The following is a 23,496-nucleotide window of genomic DNA, read 5'->3' as shown; positions in this document are numbered from 1 at the left end:
TTCAACAAATTTCTTTTAAAAAGCTAACTCTCTGGCACTTAAAATATAATTTAAATTGAAAGGCCGGGTGTGGTGGTGCACACTTGTAATCCCAACATTTGGGGGACTGAGACTGGAGGACTGCGGTTTGTGGACAGCCTCAGCTACTTAGTGAGGCCCTTTGCAACTCAGTGAGACCCTGTTTCAAAATAAAAAATGAAAAAATAGGGCTGGGGATATAGCTCGAAGGTAGAATGCCCCTGGGTTCCATCCCCAGTACCGAAAAATAAATAAATAAATAAATAAATAAATAAATAAATAAAAGCACAAACTTTTATAACTTCTAAAGAATACATATGTCCCTCTGTTGTAATGGTCAAAGAAAATTTTTTCAGTTCAAACACTGAAAAATATTCAACCTATTTCTCATTGTAATAAACTTACAATAAGATGGGAAAAAATAGTCCTTGAGGCTGACATTTAAGAAACTAACTCCTTCTCTTGATATGTGTTTTCTCAGACAACATGAATAAAATGCTCTGAAGTACAACTCGGCATTCGCACAAACGTTTGCTGAGTCAGGTTCTGCGGCACATGCCTGGGCTCCCAGTACTTGAAGCTCTGACAGAAGGATTGCAGGTTCGAGGGCAGGCAGCCACAGCAACAGTAAGACCCTCAGAAACTTACCAAGACCCTGTTTCAGTTTTTTAAAAAACCTGGTACTGCCATTCCTGCAGAATCTCTGGGTTCAATTGCCAGTATCCCTCCCCCCAAAAAAATTACTAAGCCTTTATTATTTAAAAGGACTATAATTTGGTGTCACATTTAAAATAATAAAAAATAAAAAGCATTGTCTCTGTGCTTTTAAGGAGTTCAAGAACAAGTAACAGTGATAATAATAGCAGCAAATACACACAGATCCCCACCCCCCTGGGGCACTACTCTATTCCACGCCTCTCGATCTGCAAGGCCACCCTATGAAGTAGGGGGCACTGCCGATGCCTCTTACCCATTAAAGAAAAGTCACACTCAACTTTGACAAAGGCCATCCCACAAGTACAAGAGAGGCATAACGATGCCACAAAGACCATATCAAAAACGAAGAAGATAGAACTACAATGTCCTTTTAAATTTTCATTTAAGAAGTATATTCTTTGGCCGGGCGTGGTGGCGCACGCTTGTAATCCCTGTGTTTGGGAGGCGGAGACAGGAGCCGCGCGCGGTGGCTTAGGAGACCCTGTTTCCAAATAAAAAAATATAAAAAATAGGTCTGGGAGTGTAGCCCGGAGGTAGAAGGGCTTCCAGGAACCCCAGTACCACCAAAAATAAAAATAAAAAAAGAATAAAAAATAGGGCAGGGGGTGTAGCTCAGAGGTCGAATGCCCCTGGGTTCCATTCCCAAACCCACCAAAAAAAAAAAAAAAAAAGTATATTCTTTGTATTTCCCTAACTACTACTACTTTTTTTTTGTTTTGTTTAGTTTAGTATTGGGGATGGAACCCAGAGTCATTCGACCTCAAAGCTACACCCCTGCCCTATTTTTTATTCTTTATTTTGAAACAGGGTCTCACTGAGTTGCAAAGGGCCTCACTAAGTAGCTGAGGCTTATCTGAGAGCTGGGATCCTCCCGTCTCAGCCTCCCAAATCCTAGGATTACAAACATGCACCACCATGTCCAGCTTTCCCTAACTTCTTGATCAGTATTGACAGTATAGCTGTTATAAAAATAAAAATATGCAGTAAAGACAAGTACTTATGAGCTTAAGAAAAGAAAATATTTGAATTGCTTGGTTCAAATTAAGTTTCCATGCCCTTTGGCTTTAAATACTAATTAAACTTTAGATTATTCATTTAGATGTGCTTTTGAGAGAGGCGATGTGGTGGAGGGAGAGAGGGAGTGTCCCGTGTGGATGATTGCTTAGCCTCTGCTAGCAACATCTGGAGGAGGGAAAGAGACAGGTGTGGGAGTGGAGAAGGGACATTTAAAGGCTGTCCCAACAGTCCAAGCCAGCAAACACCTCTGCTGATACCACAGCAGGGAACAAAATCCTGTCCATGACTACTGATGCCATTGTAATGCTCGAGACACGGTCTGGGGACGGCAGCGCATATACTGTTGTTGAAACTTCAAAGCAGGTGTGCTCATCATGGAAAGTGTGTATGACCAGAAACCCAGAGGCCACAGAGAACAGCAGAGAGTCAGGGCGGGCCAAAGGAGACAGAGGACTTGCAAGACAGTTTGGGAAAGGAAGCCAGAGAGAGGGAGGAGGAGGGGAAGAGCAAGAGACAGCACATTACACATTAGGGAGGGAGAACGAGTTTCCAAATTAGAGTCTGACCACAGAGTAAAATCAAATAAGAACACCAAGCACAGACACTTGTTTTTGCTAACTCCTGTGTTGCAATCATAAAGGTAGAAGCCAGACCGTAATTAGTTATAGAGACTGCTCTCTCGGGAAGTTTGGAAGTAAAAGAAAAGACAGAGACCAAATAATAATTAAAGAGGAAGGGGAAGAAAAAAAACATGGGAAATTATCTAGGACAGGGTAGACCTCAAAAGGTTTTATAGACTAAACCAACATGATTTTTAACTAGCAGTGGGTGTGATTTATTAGCAGATGTGGAAACGCCGGGTCCCTCCACTTTCCCAGTTGCAGTGGTCAGAATGGAGTAATCTTGTGGCTTCTGAGTAGTGAAAGCAATACTATAGGATGGCTCCAGGCGGGTGCTTCTAATAGCTCTTCTAATGGTCTAGTCACGTGGGAGAAATGTCTCTATCACTGTTGCAGGTGGTTAGGGCAAACCACATACCTGCCCTTCTGGGGCTTGCTTCACCCCAGTCCTGCAGCAGGAGTTCGCATTTTTTCCAGTCTACAGTCCATGAACAAGATGGCAGGTCGAGCGGGATCCAGCCAGCTTGCTCTATGGATTCTGATCCAAAGCAAAGCCTTCCGACATCATACTTTAATGGTTCAACAATTCTGACTCCTGCCATTAACCAGAGGCGACTCCTTCAGATGGGAGACCTAACAACCTTCACTGGTTCTTCAAGGACGTGTTGATGGGCAAAATCAGGAGTCTATACCACCTGGTCAACTTGAGAACCTCCTCATACAATAAAGGCCATGGTCAACCTGGAGACAGTCCCTGGTCCGAGAGTAAACTAAGTGCGTGTTACATGCAGACCTGGTCTTTGATTACAATAACAAGTGAAGAAAGAAAAAGAAAGAAAGAAAGAAAGAAAGAAAGAAAGAAAGAAAGAAAGAAAGAAAGAAAGAAAGAAAGAAAGAAAGAGAGGTGAGAAAGCGAGAAAGCGGAAGGAAGGAAGGAAGGAAGGAAGGAAGGAAGGAAGGAAGGAAGAAGGAAGGAAAGAAGGAAAAGGAAGGGAGGGAGGGAAAGAAAGAGAAGGAGAGAGAAAGAAAGAAAGAAAGAAAGAAAGAAAGAAAGAAAGAAAGAAAGAAAGAAAGAGGGAAGGAAGGAAGGAAAGAAAATTAGCTCTTGCAACACAGACTGGTTAATGAAGAAAGAAACATTTTAAGAAGTCATCTACCGGGGCCTGGGTCGCGGGACCCTGAGCCCCGGGCCGAACTGCGCGTAGCACGCCAGACCCCTGGAGAAACCAGGCCCAGTAAGACGCTGGGTTCTGGGCGGGGGTCGCGGGCGGGGCACGCCTAATGGGGCCCTGGTCCCGGGACTCTGGGCCCCGGCCGAACTGCGCGTAGCACGCCAGGCCCCTGGAGAAACCGGACCCAGTAAGACGCTGGGTTCTGGGCGGGGGTCGCGGGCTGGGCACGCCAGATGGGGCCCGGGTCGCGGGACTCTGGGCCCCTGCCGAACTGCGCGTAGCACGCCAGACCCCTGGAGAAACCAGACCCAGTAAGACGCTGGGTTCTGGGCGGGGGTCGCGGGCTGGGCACGCCAGATGGGGCCCGGGTCGCGGGACTCTGGGCCCCAGGCGAACTGTGCATAGCACGCCAGACCCCTGGAGAAACCAGGCCAAGTAAGACGCTGGGTTCTGGGCTGGGGTCGCGGGCTGGGCACACCAGATGGGGCCCGGGTCGCGGGACTCTGGGCCCCAGGCCGAACTGCGAGTAGCACGCCAGACCCCTGGAGAAACCGGGCCCAGAATAGAAAAAGATAAAGAAAAATATCGGAGAGGTGGTAAGAAAGCCGTTATGGATGCCAGGACACTGGAGATGCAGACAAAACTTATCTAAATGCACTGGAACTTATGGAAAAATTCTCCGTGAAAGAGGACTGCTATTTCTCTATATTGTTAAGAATCTCAGACATCACATATAAGGAGAGAGTTTAGCGGAGACCAAGGAGAAATGCGGTGTTGAAAGAGTTCTTCGCGATGGTGGTGGAGACTTGTATTCAGGAGAAGCAGAAACCGGATCTTACCAACTTTATATTTTTTTGGAGAAATTACACCAAATGTCGAATGCTACCATCATGCATGCTTAGGAACACTGGACAACATTCAGAGTGGAAAAAGAGCCTGGGAAGGATTTGAAACGGTGGAGGCAGTGGCAATGCCAGTGGCCAATATTCGGGGGAGGCAGAGATCTGATAAACTACAACTGGAACCTTTGAAATAATAACCACAGAGACAGTGATCGGAACCTGCTGAGGGGTTAGGCGGGCGCCGGGGCCAGTGGCCGACATCGGAGCTTGCTGTGAGGCAAGGCCACTACTGAGGCCTCCGTGGCCGGGATTGGAACCTGCAGAGGGGTTAGACCGATGCTGGGGCCAGCGAGGCCGGCATCGGAGCCTGCCTTGAGGCAAGGCCGGTACTGGGGCCTCGAGGCCAGGATAAGAGCCTGCCGAGGGGTTAGGCCGGTGCTGGGGCCAGCGAGGCCGGCATCGGAGCCTGCCGTGAGGCAAGGCCGGTACTGGGGCCTCCGAGGCCAGGATAAGAGCTTGCCGAGGGGTTAGGCCGGTGCTGGGGCCAACGAGGCCGGCAGCGGAGCCTGCCGTGAGGCATGACCAGTGCTGGGGCCTCCGAGGCCGGGATCGGAGCATGCCGAGGGGTTAGGCCGGTGCTGGGGCCAGCGAGGCCGGCATCGGAGCCTGCCGTGAGGCAAGGCCGGTACTGGGGCCTCTGAGGCCGGGATCGGAGCCTGCCGAGGGGTTAGGCCGCTGCTGGGGCCAGTGAGGCCGGCATCGGAGCCTGCCGTGAGGCAAGGCCGGTACTGGGGCCTCCGAGGCCGGGATCGGAGCATGCCGAGGGGTTTGGCCGGTGCTGGGGCCAGCGAGGCCGGCATCGGAGCCTGCCTTGAGGCAAGGCCGGTACTGGGGCCTTGAGGCCAGGATAAGAGCCTGCCGAGGGGTTAGGCCGGTGCTGGGGCCAGCGAGGCCGGCATCGGAGCCTGCCGTGAGGCAAGGCCGGTACTGGGGCCTCCGATGCCAGGATAAGAGCTTGCCGAGGGGTTAGGCCGGTGCTGGGGCCAACGAGGCCGGCAGCGGAGCCTGCCGTGAGGCATGACCAGTGCTGGGACCTCCGAGGCCAGGATCGGAGCCTGCCGAGGGGTTAGGCCGCTGCTGGGGCCAGCGAGGCCAGCATCGGAGCCTGCCTTGAGGCAAGGCCGGTACTGGGGCCTCCGAGGCCAGGACAAGAGCCTGCCGAGGGGTTAGGCCGGTGCTGGGGCCAGCGAGGCCGGCATCAGAGCCTGCCTTGAGGCAAGGCCGGTACTGGGGCCTCTGAGGCCGGGATCGGAGCCTGCCGAGGGGTTAGGCCGCTGCTGGGGCCAGTGAGGCCGGCATCGGAGCCTACCGTGAGGCAAGGCCGGTACTGGGGCCTCCGAGGCCAGGATAAGAGCCTGCTGAGGAGTTAGGCCAGTGTTGGGGCCAGCGAGACCGGCATCGGAGCCTGCCTTGAGGCAAGGCCGGTACTGGGGCCTCCGAGGCCAGGATAAGAGCCTGCCGAGGGGTTAGGCCGGTGCTGGGGCCAGCGAGGCCGGCATCGGAGCCTGCCGTGAGGCAAGGCCGGTACTGGGGCCTCCGAGGCCAGGATAAGAGCTTGCCGAGGGGTTAGGACGGTGCTGGGCCCAACGAGGCCGGCAGCGGAGCCTGCCGTGAGGCATGACCAGTGCTGAGGCCTCCGAGGCCGGGATCGGAGCATGCCGAGGGGTTTGGCCGGTGCTGGGGCCAGCGAGGCCGGCATCGGAGCCTGCCTTGAGGCAATGCCGGTACTGGGGCCTCGAGGCCAGGATAAGAGCCTGCCGAGGGGTTAGGCCGGTGCTGGGGCCAGCGAGGCCGGCATCGGAGCCTGCCGTGAGGCAAGGCCGGTACTGGGGCCTCTGAGGCCGGGATCGGAGCCTGCCGAGGGGTTAGGCCGCTGCTGGGGCCAGTGAGGCCGGCATCGGAGCCTACCGTGAGGCAAGGCCGGTACTGGGGCCTCCGAGGCCAGGATAAGAGCCTGCTGAGGGGTTAGGCCAGTGCTGGGGCCAGCGAGACCGGCATCGGAGCCTGCCTTGAGGCAAGGCCGGTACTGGGGCCTCGAGGCCAGGATAAGAGCCTGCCGAGGGGTTAGGCCGGTGCTGGGGCCAGCGAGGCCGGCATCGGAGCCTGCCGTGAGGCAAGGCCGGTACTGGGGCCTCCGAGGCCAGGATAAGAGCTTGCCGAGGGGTTAGGCCGGTGCTGGGGCCAACGAGGCCGGCAGCGGAGCCTGCCGTGAGGCATGACCAGTGCTGGGGCCTCCGAGGCCGGGATCGGAGCATGCCGAGGGGTTTGGCCGGTGCCGGGGCCAGCGAGGCCGGCATCGGAGCCTGCCGTGAGGCAAGGCCGGTACTGGGGCCTCTGAGGCCGGGATCGGAGCCTGCCGAGGGGTTAGGCCGCTGCTGGGGCCAGTGAGTCCGGCATCGGAGCCTGCCGTGAGGCAAGGCCGGTACTGGGGCCTCCGAGGCCAGGATAAGAGCCTGCTGAGGGGTTAGGCCAGTGCTGGGGCCAACGAGGCCGGCAGCGGAGCCTGCCGTGAGGCAAGGCCGGTATTGGGGCCTCCGAGGCCAGGATAAGAGCTTGCCGAGGGGTTAGGCCGGTGCTGGGGCCAACGAGGCCAGCAGCGGAGCCTGCCGTGAGGCAAGGCCGGTGCTGGGGCCTCCGAGGCCGGGATCGGAGCATGCCGAGGGGTTAGGCTGGTGCTGGGGCCAGCGAGGCCGGCATCGGAGCCTGCCGTGAGGCAAGGCCGGTACTGGGGCCTCTAGGCCAGGATAAGAGCCTGCCGAGGGGTTAGGCCGGTGCTGGGGCCAGCGAGGCCGGCATCGGAGCCTGCCGTGAAGCAAGGCCGGTACTGGGGCCTCCGAGGCCAGGATATGAGCTTGCCGAGGGGTTAGGCCAGTGCTGGGGCCAATGAGGCCGGCAGCGGAGCCTGCCGTGAGGCATGACCAGTGCTGGGGCCTCCGAGGCCGGGATCGGAGCATGCCGAGGGATTCGGCCGGTGCTGGGGCCAGCGAGGCCGGCATCGGAGCCTGCCGTGAGGCAAGGCCGGTACTGGGGCCTCCGAGGCCAGGATAAGAGCCTGCCAAGGGGTTAGGCCGGTGCTGGGGCCAGCGAGGCTGGCATCGGAGCCTGCCTTGAGGCATGACCAGTGCTGGGACCTCCGAGGCCGGGATCGGAGCCTGCCGAAGTGTTAGGCCGCTGCTGGGGCCAGCGAGGCCGGCATCGGAGCCTGCCGTTAGGCAAGGCCGGTACTGGGGCCTCTGAGGCCGGGATCGGAGCCTGTCGAGGGGTTAGGCCGCTGCTGGGCCAGTGAGGCCGGCATCGGAGCCTGCCATGAGGCAAGGCCGGTACTGGGGCTCCGAGGCCAGGATAAGAGCCTGCTGAAGGGTTAGGCCGGTGCTGGGGCCAGCGAGGCCGGCATCGGAGCCTGCCTTGAGGCAATGCCGGTACTGGGGCCTCGAGGCCAGGATAAGAGCTTGCCGAGGGGTTCGGCCGGTGCTGGGGCCAGCGAGGCCGGCATCGGAGCCTGCCGTGAGGCAAGGCCGGTACTGGGGCCTCCGAGGCCAGGATAAGAGCTTGCCAAGGGGTTAGGCCGGTGCTGGGGCCAGCGAGGCCGGCATCGGAGCCTGCCGTGAGGCAAGGCCGGTACTGGGGCCTCCGAGGCCAGGATAAGAGCTTGCCAAGGGGTTAGGCCGGTCCGGTGCTGGGGCCAACGAGGCCGGCAGCGGAGCCTGCCGTGAGGCATGACCAGTGCTGGGGCCTCCGAGGCCGGGATCGGAGCATGCCGAGGGGTTAGGCCGGTGCTGGGGCCAGCGAGGCCGGCATCGGAGCCTGCCGTGAGGCAAAGCCGGTACTGGGGCCTCCGAGGCCAGGATAAAAGCCTGCCGAGGGGTTAGGCCGGTGCTGGGGCCAGCGAGGCCGGCATCGGAGCCTGCCTTGAGGCATGACCAGTGCTGGGGCCTCCGAGGCCGGGATCGGAGCCTGCCAAGGGGTTAGGCCGGTGCTGGGGCCAGCGAGGCCGGCATCGGAGCCTGCCTTGAGGCATGACCAGTGCTGGGGCCTCCGAGGCCGGGATAAGAGCCTGTCAAGGGGTTAGGCCGGTGCTGGGGCCAGTGAGGCCGGCATCGGAGCCTGCCATGAGGCATTACCAGTGTTGGGGCCTCCGAGGCCGGGATTGGAATCCTGCCAAGGGGTTAGACCGGTGCAGGGGCCAATGGCCAGCATCGGAGCCTGGCGTGAGGCAAGTTCACTCCTGTGGCCTCTAAGGTCGGGACCAAAGCCAGCTTAGGGGTTTGACCGGTTCAGGGGCCAGCGAGACCAGAACTGGGTCCTCCCATGAGGCAAGGCCACTGCGTGAGCCAGCGAGGTCTGGATCAGTCCACTGAGTAGCCAGGCCACTACTGGGACCATCAAGAGTGAGATTGGTACTTGCAACGCAGCATGCACAGAGAAATATCGCAGAAAATATAAATCAGACGCTTCTCTTAATCAGCAATAACTAGGAGGAAAAGGGCAACAGGAAGAGGTTGAGCTATAGAAAGGGCCCTATAGTGAAGCAACTAATGTGACCAATCAGAGGGTATGTAATACTGGAGGACGGAGCCTCTTTAAAATGCAGGAGGTACATAAACAAATGTATCAAAGTAAATCACCAAAGAAGTGTGGGATGGAGGGAGGGGGAGGGAATGGGACGGGGGCTGGAGGAGGGCTAATTGGATGATGTGTGCTTGTATATCCTCTCAAGTCTTGTACTCCAATGTGATTGATATATGACTACAATGCACCAATTTAAAAAAATAAATTAATTTAAAAAAAAATAAAATAAAATAAGAGCTAAAAAAAAAAAAAAAAAGAAGTCATCTACCATAGTGAAATCTATTCCCTGGAGTGTTACTGTAATACCAAAATGGCTCCTTAGTAGGTCTTAGTCATTTTCCACTGAAAGTAGATCATATAAAATATCTCGAAGTGCTGGGCGTGGTGGCGCACGCCTGTCATCCCCGCGCTTGGGAGGCTGAGATAGGAGGATCGCACAGGTTCAAAGCCAGCCTCAGCTACTTAGTGAGACCCTGTTTCCAAATAAAATATAAAAATAGGTCTGGGAGTATAGCCCGGAGGTAGAAAAGCCCCTGGGTTCCACCCTCAGTACCACCAAAAAACCCCAAAACAACAACAAAAATCTTGAAGTGTGCTATAGTCCTGTTCTTAGTATTTGTTCACTCATTTATTCATTAGTTCCTTCATTCCAGAAACATCTAATGACCACCCACTACAAACTAGGTTACCTATTCATACAAAGATGAGTAAGGACAGTTGCTGCCAGGCGTGGTGCTGTACACCTACAATCCCATCGGCTGAGATGCTGAGACAAGAGGTTCACAGATTGGAGGTCAGCATACAGTAACTTAGTGAGACCCTGTTTCAAAATTTAAAAAAATAAAAAGCCCTGGGAGTGTAGCATAGAGATAGAATGCCCCAGGGTTCAATCTCTTGTACCACAAAAAATAAAAATAAAAACAAATGAGGCATGGTTCCTGCCCACAAGTGCCCACGGAGAGCAGGAAAGATCCAACTGTGTAGACAGAACCACAGCACACTGCATGAGGTCCACGAGGCCAAGGGGACTCGACAGTCAACTGTGTTAGTGCAGTGGGCAGACAGAAGGGCCCAGCAGAGGCAGGAGGGGGAGTAAGAGCAGGTCCATGGGCACAAAAGCATGACTCGGTGCTCCCCTCTGGGCAGCTGCAGGGTTTGGGTGTGAGGAGGGAGTGGAAAAGGACAAGAGTGGACAGAAAGGAAAAGTCCATGCCAAGAAGGACTTGTGTGCCGCAGTAAGCAGCCAGCATTTCCTCCCTGCTATCAGTTAGTATGGAGCCCAAGAATGACTTAAAATGGGGAGAGGATATCATTGGACTTGATTTTTAAAACACTCTGGCAGTATGTGAAAATGTGTCCCAAAAGGCCCAAGAATGAAGATGGGCCCACGCCAGGCATCTAGAATGGCCCAGTGTTTTCTCACAAACATGGCCAAGATGAGCAACATGGCGCTGTGGCTAGGATCACACGAAATCACTACCTACACTGGCAATGCTCTTGTCCCGCCAGGGAATCCCTTCGGTGAAATCAGTAATAACGGTGACCTGCAAATGGCTTAAACGTCTCAGGAGCAAAATATTCTTTATTCAGAGCAAGTCATGGAACCGTGAGAAATTCTGCATAGATCACTGATTTGAGAAGCTAGAGACAGGGGCTGGCGGCAAGAGCCGCACGCGGTAACTTCTGCAGGATCAGGACGTGAGGACAGAGGTGGCGAGAGCAAAGGCATCAACCCTGCACGTGAAGAGGTAAAACCCCAGCCAGCCTTGCGTCCCAGAAAGCAAGCACTCGGACCTAGCCGATTACTGTGCCCTTCAACCAACTGAAAAGGTATAAGAGTGAGAGGAAGGAGGTGTCTCACTCTCACAGAACGAATGTTTATTTGCGCATCCATTATTTTTGTAAAACAAAGTTTCTCAACCAGAGTGACCAGAATGGAGTTGCCTGGACAAGGGTTGGGGCAGCCAGGGTACCAGGCCAGCTGCCAACAGCTGTGAGCCATGATCGTAGGTGTGGAGAAGTGTTATCATTCCATCTGCATGCCACAATGAGAAACAAAAGGAAGCCCAGTGCATCGCCTGGGCTCTTAACTTGCACTAAGTGGACAACAGTAAAGCTCCGGCCTGGGTTATTCAGTGTATGCGCAGGGCCTACTCAACAACAGCTTGAGATTCTGGAAAATATCCCCATACTGACAAAACTACTTCACAGAACTTTTTTGGGGGAGGGGGGTATTGGGGATTTAACTCAGGGGTATTCTATATTTTATTCTTTATTTTGATACAGGGTCTCACTAAGTTGCTGAGAGCCTGTTGAGGCTGGCTGCAAACCTGTGATCCTCCTGTCTCAGCCTCCCAAATACTAGGATTATTTGGGAGTGTGCGCCACCATGCCCAACCATGCCTTTTGTTTGTTTCACAAAATAAAGGAATGATTTACTTAGGTGTCCAACAACAGACAAATGGAGAACGAAACTGTAGTATATACACCCAATGGAATTTTACAAAACCATAAAGAAAAACAAAATTGCATCATTAGCAGCAAAATGGATGGAGGTGGAGAATAGTATGCCAAGTGAAATCAACCAGTCTCACAAAGTCAAAAATTGAGCTGAGCATGGCGGAACACACCTATGACCCCAGCACTTGGGAAGCTGAGACAGAAGGATCATCGCAGGTTAGCCTCAGCAACTTAGTGAGACCTTGTTTTAAAATAAAAAATAGGACTTCTGGGAAGATGGCGACCGAGAAAAGCGGGGCTTAAGAGTCCCGCTAACAACCAATCTCCATTACCACAAAAAGAGCGCCTTTCATAGCCAGAAAACACCATCACCAGAAAAACAAAAAAAACCACCAGGCTCCAGAGAGAAAGCGGACTGAGAACAGAGCTCAGGGCCACAGAGGAGACACACGCGCCCGAGGACGCGGCAGCAGCGCCATACTGCTGGCGGCAGCAGCGCCATACTGCCGGCGGCAGCGGCGAACTCAACGGACGGCTACAGCAAGCCAGGTGAGCCGCTGCGGAACAACCAGGCGGGATCTTTCGGCCCAGACAGCATTTAAAGCTCCCAGTGGCTGAGCTCAGCACACGCTGCAGGGATTCAGAGTGGAAAACAAAACCAGAGAAGAAAAAATACGCCAGCCTCATGGCCGAGGGCGTGGCAGAGGCGCCATATTGCCACCGGCGGCGGCAGCAGCAGTGAATTCACTGAGTCCAGTACAGCTACATCTGCGTACTCAAGAACAGTGAGTCAAATTGCGGACCACAGAGGAGAAATAGCAGTATTGTGCCTCCTGGGACTTGACCCAGTGAGGGAGTGGTGGTGGCAGAGATATCACACCATAGGAGAACGTGCAACCTGGCACCCCCCATAGTTTAAAGCAGCCTCTATCGACTCCCTGGGTCGGAGACTCTGTGATACAACACAGTAAAGAAGTAGTGGGGTCTGAGATAATACAGACTCGAGATCCAGAGCACCTTAAGTGAAGCCATAGTGACCCAAGGGAAGAACCCAGAGAAGGCACAAACCTCCAAAATCATGGGAAAGAGGAATAACACTGGAGTAATGAATGTGCACAACCCCACAACATCAGAACCTGATAAAACAGAAAATCAGAGATTTCTAGAAGATCAAATCAGGAAAATAACTGTAGAAATAATAGAGGTGCTTCGAAAAGAACTCAGAGAGAGCCAAACAGAGATAAAGGATGCAATTAATGAAGTAAAGGCCTCAATTCAAAGCACAAACAACCGATTAGAACACATGGAGAACAGAATCTCACTCTTAGAAGATGAGCAATCCAAAAATGAATGCATAGTTTCTAATCTAGAAAAAAATTTCCAACAGCAGGAATCTGACATTGAAGAAATATGGGCCAATCTTAAGAGAGCTAACCTAAGAATAATTGGAATAGAGGAGGGAAAAGAAAGTGATACCAAAGGGATCAACAATCTCTTCAAGGAAGTAATAGCAGAAAATTTTCCAAATATAGAGCAAGAGGTTGATACACAGATCCAGGAAACTTACAGAACTCCCTTTAGACAGGATCGGAGAAGAGGATCCCCACGCCATATAATTGTCAAAATGACCAATGTGGAAGCCAAGCAGAGAATCTTAAAGGCAACAAAAACAAAGGGCCAACTGACATTCAGAGGCAAACCAATTAGAATCACTCCAGACTTCCCAAACCAAGTCATGAGAGCCAGAAGGGCTTGGAGTAACATATTCCAAACTCTGAAAGAAAACAACTTCCAGCCAAAAATTTCCTACCCAGCAAAACTTTCTATCAAATTAGATGGAAAAATAAGAAGCTTCCATGACAAACAGAAACTGAAGGAATTTATGTCTTCAAAACCAGCACTAGAGAAGGTACTTAAAGATATTAACTACAAAGAAGAAATAGGTAACACACACCAGAACCAGAGAAACGAGAGTTTCCATCCAACAGACAACTAAGATTGGTTATCTGTGGAGATTCATTATTTATGTTAGTCTTTTACCTATCTCTAAGTTGTATTGTTTGCCTTTATTGTTGTTAATTTTTAGGATTTCTAGTTGGAATATTAATATACCTTCAGATATAGCATTTGGAAATATTTTATCCAATTCTATTAGTAACTTTTAACTCTGTTTACATTGTCTTTGGATATACAATATTTTCTTTTATTTTTTAGGGAGTTTGTATATTCTTCTGTTGCCTGTGCCATTGAAATCATATCCAAGAAATCACTGCCAATTTCAATGTTGTGAGGTTTTATGACCCAGATTTTCTCCTAAAAGTTTATAGTCTTAAGATTTATATTTAGGTCTTTTATCTATTTTGAGTTAATACTTGTATGTGGGATTAGGTAAAGGTCCAATTTTATTCTTTTCCATGTAATTATTATTTTTCAACAATATTTAGTTAAAAGATTATTATTTCCACCACCAAATGTTCGTGGAAACCTTGTCAAAAATAACTTGACAATATAGGGAAGAATTTAGCTCTAGGCTTGTATTTAACTCCAATGGTCTATATATCTGCCTTTAGAACAGTACTACACTGTTTCAATTATTGTAGCTTTATATGGTTTGAAATCAGAAAATATATATCTGCTAGCTTTGTTCTTTTTCAAGATCGTTTTGGGTATCTAGAATTCATACTCCATATTAGGATAGATTTTTTTCTGAAAAATAAATATATAAATATATGATAGTTTCACCTAAAAAACAGAAAAAAATATGCTCTAGTAAGAAAGAAAGCAAAAAGAAATATTGAAATGCTATCTTTATATCATCAAACGCTTGGTATCAGACAAATGAAACTGTTATGTGAGATTATCATTTTTAATTTTTGATAAATTGCTATAATACTAGATGTCAACCACTAAGCCAAGCATGGGAAGGAGGGATGGGGAGAGAATGGGGTGGGGATCGGGTGGGGGCTGACTGGGCGATGTGTGCATGTATGTCTACAAACGTTTGTATCCCACTATGATGTATGAATACAGTGCACCAATAAAATAAAATTAAAAAAAAGTGAAAAAAAATAAATAAATAAATAAATAAATAAATAAAAAATAAAACAGGGCTGGGAATGTAGCTCAGAGGAAGAGTGCCTTTGGGTTTAATCCCCAGTACCCCCCCCCAAAAAAAAGAGCAAGGGTCAAAATTTTTTTTTTCTCATGACATGTATGGGGAGAAAGGCAGGGGTTGGGGGGGGGGATATTCAAAGGGAAATACATCAAATGCTGTGTGCACGTATACAATGATCACTGAATTTCACTGACGTTTAACTGCCTCACACCAACAAAAGTATTCTTAAAACTTTTAAATGAGCAAGTAAAAAAATGGAATGATCTGTATGGAATGGGAGGAGTGAGAATGGCAGGTATAAAGCTCAAAGGAGTCAAAGTAGCCGGGCGCAGTGGTGCACGCTTGTAATCCCCACGTTTGGGAGGCGGAGACAGGAGGATCGCACAGGTTTGAAGCCAGCCGCGCTGGTGTAAGAGACTCTGTTTCAAAAATATAAAATAGGTCTGGGAGTGTAGCCCGGAGGTAGAAGGGCTTCCAGGAACCCCAGTACCACCAAAAAGAAGAAGAAGAAGAAGAAGAAGAAGAAGAAGAAGAAGAAGAAGAAGAAGAAGAAGAAGAAGAGGAGGAGGAGGAGGAGGAGGAGGAGGAGGAGGAGGAGGAGGAGGAGGAAGAAGAAGAAGAAGAAAAAAAAGTAGTAGTAGTAGTAGTAGTAGTAGTAGTCAAAGTAATTTCTCAGCTTTGTAGTTGTTTTTTTAATTTTAAGCTCCACTGAATTTCCTAAGGGCAGCTTACTGACAGTGCAAGGGTCCAGGGCTGGATGGATAATAAACATGAACTGCAGTGATGTGGCACCTCCACATGTGGTCACTGAAGCACCATTTCTCTGCATTTCTTCCCACACCCCCAAACCACCAACAGGGTCCTGCTGCAGAATAACATGTCCTCTTTGTTTTCCTATGAGTTCATCTGTGTATGTCCAACACAGGGATGTCACCCAAAACAGCCAGGCCTCTGGTCCTCATCAGAAAAGCCCCTGCGGGATAACTGAAATCAATTCAAGACAAAACTCCAAACAGAGCCAGCCGTGGTGGCAGATGCTTATAATCTCAGTACTTGGGAGGCTGAGCCAACTCAGCTACTTAGTGAGTCCATCTAAAACTCAGTGAGATACTGTTTCAAAATAAAGAATAAAAAATACAGCTGGAGTGTATCTTGGAGGTAGAATGCCCCTGGGTTCAATGCCCAGTACTGCAAAAAAAAAAAAAAAAAAAAAAAAAAAAACTCCAAAATCTCTGATAAATAATGACTACTTAAAGTATCACCAGTCATGACTGGTGATGTGCAGGAATAATCTTGGTTAATAAGGACAGTTATCCAAAAAAGACAAACAAAAAAAATAGGAAAAATATTAACTGAAGGCAGATTATCTACTGATGCTACGTCCAGGTCTTCTAGGAAGGATGTTTCTTTACACTCGCATTAACCACTAACTTTACTGGGAAGAATATGGTTCCCCCCGTACCTACAGGAACATAATTTGGTGAATACTCAAGCTCTTTCATCTTCATTGCTTTCCCTAGGACAAAAGTTCTAGTTCTTATTTTTCTGAACCGATCAATGGCTAGATTCCAAAGAAATGGCTGCTCTCTTTGGTCTTAAGTTTTTAAAGAGTACCATAAGAAATCTGTTGGAAAGAATGGATGTTTTGATAGGGATTCCCGACAGGAAGCCTTTGGACTACCCTTTTCTGGACCTTCCCACCACTGATGTCAATAGCGCAAATGTGAGGAACTGCAGAGGTCCACAGCACGTTGGCTGTGGACCCAGAAAGAGCATGTTTTGGAAGGCACGTCTGCAAGATGGAAACCAACCCCTGGGGTTGCTCATCAATATATAATGCTATGGGCCATTTGCAAGTCACAGAAAAAGAATGCAAGAGCCAGAGGTATCTTACCCTGAGCCTCCTACATATGACAAGGCCTTGAAATGAACTCTCAAGGGGGCCATTAGATCACACGAAGCAAGGAGGTCTAACCCACTCTGCTTCTCCTAGGCTTCATGTCACTGATGGGACAGGGAGGCTCCTTGATGAGCCCGTCACTCTTGGGCTCTGTATTCTAGGTACATGTGGCTACTGGGTACTTAAAATGTGACCAGACCAAATTAAGGTAGACCATAGTATATTTGGCAGACCATAGTTTAAAGAATGCACTGGGTTTCAATGGCTTATTTTAAAAAATTTAAAATATCTCATTAATAATTTTTATATCAAATATGTATTGTACTGATATTTTGCATTAAGCAAAATCTCTTCTTGAAATCAATTTCATTTCTCTTTACTTTTCCTAAATGTGCCTACTAGAATTATTAAAATAGATAACTCTCAGTATATTTCTACCGGACGGTGCTTCTTTAGAGCTTTGAATTTCAGGATGAAAACAGACATGGCTTTTTGCAGAATGAGTGAAGATTTAGCTGTGGGCTTTATTCAACAAGTATTTTCCATGTTCTGTTGATCTAATCATTTAGCATTTGTTAATAGCGTTCTGATCAAAAGAGTTTCCTTTACTATCACAGAGAGATAGTATCATTGGTTTAGGGTTTATCTTGAGTCATATTATATGTTATAGATAGTTTAGTAAAGAAGTGCCTTTAAAAATACTCATACTATCTTCAAAATCAGCGCTAGAGAAAATACTCAAAGAGATTAACTACAAAGAAGAAATAGGTAATACACACCAGAACCAGAGAAACAAGATTTTCCATCCAGCAGACAGTTAACTAAGCAAAGAAGAATATATTCATGTATTTATTGGTTAAAATCTTTGGAGATTCATTATTTATTTTAGTCTTTTACCTATTTCTAAATTGTATTTCTATATTGCATTGTTTGCTTTTATTGTTGCTAATTTTTAGGATTTCTATTTGGAATATTAATATACCCTCCGATATAGTATTTGGAAATATTTTATCCCATTCTATCAGTAACTTTTAACTCTGTTTACATTGTCTTTGGATGTCCAATTTTTTTATTTTTTAGGAAGTTTGTTTATTCTTTTGTTGCCTGTGCCTTTGAAATCATATCCAAGAAATCACTGCCAATTTCAATATTGTGAAGTGTTATGACCCAGGTTTTCTTTTAAAAATTTATAGTCTTAGATTTACATTTAGGTCTTTTATCTATTTTGAGTTAACATTTGTATATGGTATTAGGTAAGGGTCCAATTTTATTTTTTTTCATGTAATTATTATTTTTCAATAATATTTAGTGAAAAGATTATTACTTTCTTCACCAAATGTTCTTGGAAACCTTGTCAAAAATAACTTGACCATATATGGAAGAATTTATTTCTAGGCTTTTTAATTTTACTCCACTGGTTTATATATCTGCCTTTACAGCAGTACTCCACTGTTTCCATAGCTTTATAAGGTTTGAAATCAGAAAATGTACATCTTCTAGCTTTGTTCTTTTTTGAGATTGTTTTGAGTATTTAGAGTTTATATTTCATGTTAGGATATATTTTTTCTGAAAAAAAAATAAATGTATGATAGTTTCACCTTAAAAAAAAAAAGAAAAAATATCCTCTGGTAAGAAAGAAAGCAAAAAGAAATGTTATCTCTAAGTGATCACAAGTTTGATATCAGACAAATGAATCTGTTATATGAGATTATCATTGTTAATTTTGGATAAAGTGCTATAATATTAGATGTCAACCACTAAGCCAAGCATGGGAAGGAGGGATGGGGAGGGAATGGGGTGGGGGTTGGGTAGGGGCTAACTAGGCGATGTGTGCATGTATGACTACACAAGTTTTTTTTTTTATTATCCCATTATGATGTATGAATACAGTGCACCAATAAAAAAATTTAAAAAAAAATACTCATACTGGAGACCGGGTTTGGTAGTGCACGCTTGTAATCCCAGCATTTTGGAGGCTGAGACAGGAGGATCACAGTTCAAAGACAGTTTCAACTACTACTTAGTGAGGCCCTTCACAACTCAGTGAGACCCTGTTGCAAAATAAAGAATAAAAAATAGGGCTGAAGGTGTCGCTCAGAGGTAGAATGCCCCCTGGGTTTCGTCCTCAGTAGTGGAAAAAAAAAAACCCTCATACAGAACATTCCTAATGATCTAAGGAACTGTTCTCAAAAATTGCCTTTGACAATAAAGTTTTACTTTGAAAACCACTGCATTGCAATACTAGCTTTGTTGAAACTAATGAAAAGTATGAACTTTTCATCTATTTCCATCTATTCTATAAGTCCACCCCATGTCCAGACTCAGTAAAGGAGGGCAAACAGCAGGAGACTGAGTGGTAACCTGAAATGATTAGGCCCCACACTGGCAACAAAGACAGTCATTTATTCACATATTCATAAGGACAACATTTATGGATTGCCTAGCGCCTGCCAGTAATGCTACCTTTTGTGATTTGCTATGTTGTGGGCTTTATGACAGAACAAATACACCATTCTCAAAAAGGAAGATGTTGGACAGAAAACTTCAAATGTTCACCAAACTGACTGCTCCCTCTCGTTTCCCAGATGGTTGTTGATAACAGAGGTGACGAGGGAGCATATTCAACAATATTTGAATGGCTGGCTGGCTGGCTGGCTGGCTGATTGGTAAGAATGAAATTGCATGGTTTGTTTCAGGTTTCCCAATAGCCTTTTCAACTAACTCTCACCATCACCATCAAAGTTAAAAGAAGGAAATAAACAAGGATGGATAAGTAAAAACATCAATTAACTTTTCTTTCTCTCTCTCACTTTTTCTTTTTTTCTTTCTTTTCTTTTTTTCTTTTCTTTTTTTTTTTTTTTTTTTTTTTTTGTGGTACTAGAGATTGAACCTAGGGGCATTCTACCTCCAAGCTACAACCCAGCCCAGTTTTTTATTCTTTATTTTGAAACAGGGTCTCAATAAGTTACAGGAGGACTCATAAGTAGCTAAGGCTGGCTGGGAACCTGTGATCCTCCTGTCTCAGCCTCCCAAGTACTGGGATTACAAGTGTGCACCACCACACCAGCTAGTTTGTTCTCTTTATTGTAGTGTTTGTTCCTGTCTTTCTCTATCACTCATTCCCCCAACCCCATCTCTCTTTAACTTGTAACAGCTTTAATTTGGGGCCATATATTTTTCTCTGTGCTTATATACATATACATAAAGTAGAGATTCAGGGTTTTTTGGGGGAGGGAGCACTGAAATTTATCTAATGTGAAGGTCACTTTTGTGGGTATGTGATACTAAGGATTGAATCTAGGGACATTGTTAACTCCACACTACACCCCCAGCTCTTGTGTGTGTGTGTGTGTGTGTGTGTGTGTGTGTGTTGCTGGGAATGGAACCCAGCCTGCCTCCGGGCTACACTCCCAGACCTATTTTCTATTTTATTTGGAAGCAGGGTCTCACTAAGTCGCTGAGAGCCTCACTAAGTAGCTGAGGCTGGCTTCCAACCTGTGCGATCCTCCTGTCTCAGCCTCCCAAGTGCTGGGATTACAAGCGTGCGCCACCACGCCTGGCTCCCCCCAGCTCTTTTTTCCTTTTTATTTTTAAACAGGGTCTTGCTAAAATTGCTGAGAGTAGCCTCAAACCTGCAATCATCCTGTTCAGCCTCTCAAGTGCTGAGATTACAGGGGTGTGTGTAATCTCAATTCAGCTTAATTCCTTTCTTTAAATGTTTTTTTCAGATTTTTGATGCATAGGAACCACAGGTTATCCCTGCATATCTGCTTTAGTTTTCTGGTTTTGTTTTGAAGGAGAAGAGACTCTTTTGCTACTAAAAATGTCACAAAAAATGCTTTTATAGTTTAAAAATACTCTGGGAAATTTTAATAAGTTACATGAAGCTTATTACTCTCAGGAGAAATGGCAATTTCACGGTATCAACAGGTTCCATCCAAGAGCACAGTATATGTTTTTTGACATGGTCACATCCCAGATCCCATCCACAGGGCATTGGCAACCTAATGGGAAAATCCAGCTTGCTGCAAACAGCCACCGTGAGGAAAATGGAAAGAACAACCTGAAATGACGGGGGAGGGAACACTCCGGGTACAGTCTGTTCTGTGTGGGATCTGGACACACGCAAAGAGGGTAAAGGGAGATGGGGAGTCGGGAGAAAGCAAGCTTAGGCCGGCCACAGAGGCGTTAGAGAAACAATCAGTGCGCAGCTCAGAGGGGTTGGAACAGAGTGCAGATGATGAAAGCACCTGGAGGTGAGTCTGGGAAGGGAGGCGGGCGCTCAGCGCGGCAGAGAAGGCTGGCACAGACAAGGGCAGCCTCCTCTCGGCAGGGCAAGGGAGCACCTGCTCGTTTGGGCCAAGAACAAAACAAGGGGAAAGCTCTGTTTCAGGATCATTCACCAAACAGGGGAAGACAGCCTGGGAGGAGAAGGGCCGGTGCTCAGGTAGAAAGCAGTTAAAATCATCCCCGGGGAGGATATGAGACCTGAGCCAGGGAAAGGAGGTGGGGATGGGGGCAAAGGAGCTGCGGCACCTCCAGCAGGCCCAGCGACAGGATTCAAACACAGGCCGGGGAGGGAGGGGAAAGGGGGTGTTTCTAGCCTTAAGCTGGGGTAAACAGTATGTGTTGCCATCTTACAAAGCACAAGACCACATCTGGGTAAAAAGTACCAGTTTCTTTTCAGACACGTTAAATTTAACATGGAAGCAGGGTATTCAAACAGACATACCTCAAACTAGCCCCAAACGTGAGCTGCCCTGCTCTTACTAAAAATAGTGATACATTTTATATATTCCCCTGGAAAAACCCAAGGGATGAGCTCACAACCAGAGAATGCCGAGTTTCCTTAATTAGTGACACAGAGGGGGGAATTCAATCAACTTAAAACCAAGTACATCCAAGCCAGATATGGTGGCCATGCCTGTAATCCTAGTACTTAGGAGGCTGAGGCAGGGGGAGCATAGGTTCAAGAACAGCCTCAGTAACCTAGCAAGTCCCTCCACAACCTAGTGAGAACTTGTTCCAAAATAAAACAGGCTGGGAATGTAGCTCAGAGGTAGAATACCCCTGGGTTCAATCTCCAATATCTATCATACACACACACAAACACACACACACACACACACACACACACACACACACACACACACCCTCCTAAGTACTTTCAGCCATATTTCAAAATAAACTGTATATGGTCAAAAGCATATTACATAATGCATAAATCCAGTTTTGTTTTAATAGAAAATGAATTTTAAAATAAAAGCTACTTGCAGTTTCACTACCAAATATGCTTCAAAAATATTTTTCTTAAACAGGTACAAATGATTGTCAATAAAGGTTTGATAAAAGAATATATATATATATATTTGGGTGATGTTTGCATATATGTCTCCACCATCTTATATCCCATTAAGATGTATAATAACAATGCACCAATAAAAATTTAAAAATTAAGGTTTGATAGAATATATAAATATAGAATTTTTCCAAATCAAAAAAAAATTTTTGCTGGGCGTGGTGGCGCACACTTGTAATCCCCGTACTTGGGAGGCAGAGACAGGAGGATCGCGCTGGTTCTGAGCCAGCCGTGCTGGCTTAAGAGACCCTGTTTCCACATAAAAAAAGTTAAAATATAGGTCTGGGAGTGTAGCCCGTGGGAGTATAGCCCAGAGGTAGAAGGGCTTCCAGGAACCCTGGGAACACTGGGGAGTGTAACCCAGGGGCTTTTCTACCTCCAGGATACACTCCCAGCACTATTTTTATAATTTATTTGGAAACAGGGTCTCACTAAGTTGCTGAGAGCCTTATCAGTAGCTGAGGCTGGCTTCGAACCTGTGCGATCCTCCTGTCTCAGCCTCCCAAGTATTGGGATTACAAGCGTGCACCACCATGCCCAACCAAATACAAATTTTTATGACTCCTGGTTCAAAGATACTAACCAAAGCAGAAAGAACAACATTGACACTGTTTAAAAAAAAACTCACAAATGAATGAACAATTTATCAGCCACTTAATTTATACTACTTAAGTGTTAGATCAAAAATTTAATCAATTAATCATTTAATTAATGAAGTTATATTTCGTAAACAACTGAAATGTACAAACCTCGTAATGTTCATATTCATCCACATCAAATGTCTCAAAGTCAAAAAATCCATGTTGTAACCCCTAAAAGCAGAATTGGAGTTAGTTTTTCACATTAAATTGACAAAATCTACTTATCATTTCTGGAATTCCTACTCACAAAATGTTCCTCACTAACCTGGACACAAGATCTCAAAACAAGTCTTCTAGGAATCATTTTATAACACTGGTATCTTTGCTTTAATACGGACTTAGAAGTGTAACTAAACAGAGAAAACATGTCTCACAAAAGATGCCTCTTTTTCTTGTGTGTATGGTACTGAGGATTGAACCCAGGAGCAATCTACCTCTGAGCTATACCCCCAGCCCTATTTCATATATATATATATATATATATATATATTTTTTTTTTTTTTTTTTTTTAATGGCACTGGGGTTCCTGGAAGCCCTTCTACCTCAGGACTACACTCCCAGACCTATTTTTATATTTTTATTTGGAAACAGGGTCTCTTAAGCCAGCACAGCTGGCTTCGAACCAGTGCGATCCTCCTGTCTCCGCCTCCCAAGCGCGGGGATTACAAGTGTGCGCCACCACGCCCAGCTATATGTTTTTTGTTTTGAAACAGAGTTTTGATAGGCTGATGAGAGTCTCACTACTTGCTAAGGTTGGCTTTGAACCTACAACCCTCCTTCCTCTTAGCTCCCAAGTACTGGTATTACAGGCATATGTACGGTACCATGCCCAACTGATGCCTTTTAAGTTCTAATTTATGTTAATTTGGTATGTAAAATTAATTATGTATATGAAAAGAAAGAGATTGGAAAATTTGGTTAAAGCCTATTAGGAACTACATATATGACAGAATATATCATAGTGATTAATTTCTCAGAAGAAAAATCAATTATTATTAAAAAGTTT

The 23,496-nt window shown here is 46.9% G+C and overlaps 1 protein-coding gene across 1 annotated transcript in view; it reads right to left on the bottom strand.

The window, feature by feature from the left end:
* The window catches only part of CDC14A (cell division cycle 14A), a gene marked incomplete at both ends in the record, with an annotated part of 169,007 nt that overhangs the window by 43,530 nt on the left and 101,981 nt on the right, over positions 1 to 23,496 (bottom strand). Inside the window, one exon of the mRNA XM_080691478.1 lies at positions 22,599 to 22,661. Within this exon, the coding sequence (XP_080547604.1) occupies positions 22,599 to 22,661 (63 nt within the window). The remainder of the gene's footprint in view (positions 1 to 22,598; positions 22,662 to 23,496) is intronic.

The sequence above is a fragment of the Muscardinus avellanarius genome (genome assembly GCF_963383645.1).
Source record: "Muscardinus avellanarius genome assembly, chromosome: 3".
NCBI lineage: Eukaryota > Metazoa > Chordata > Mammalia > Rodentia > Gliridae > Muscardinus > Muscardinus avellanarius.
This window is presented reverse-complemented; position numbering and strand designations above follow the sequence as displayed.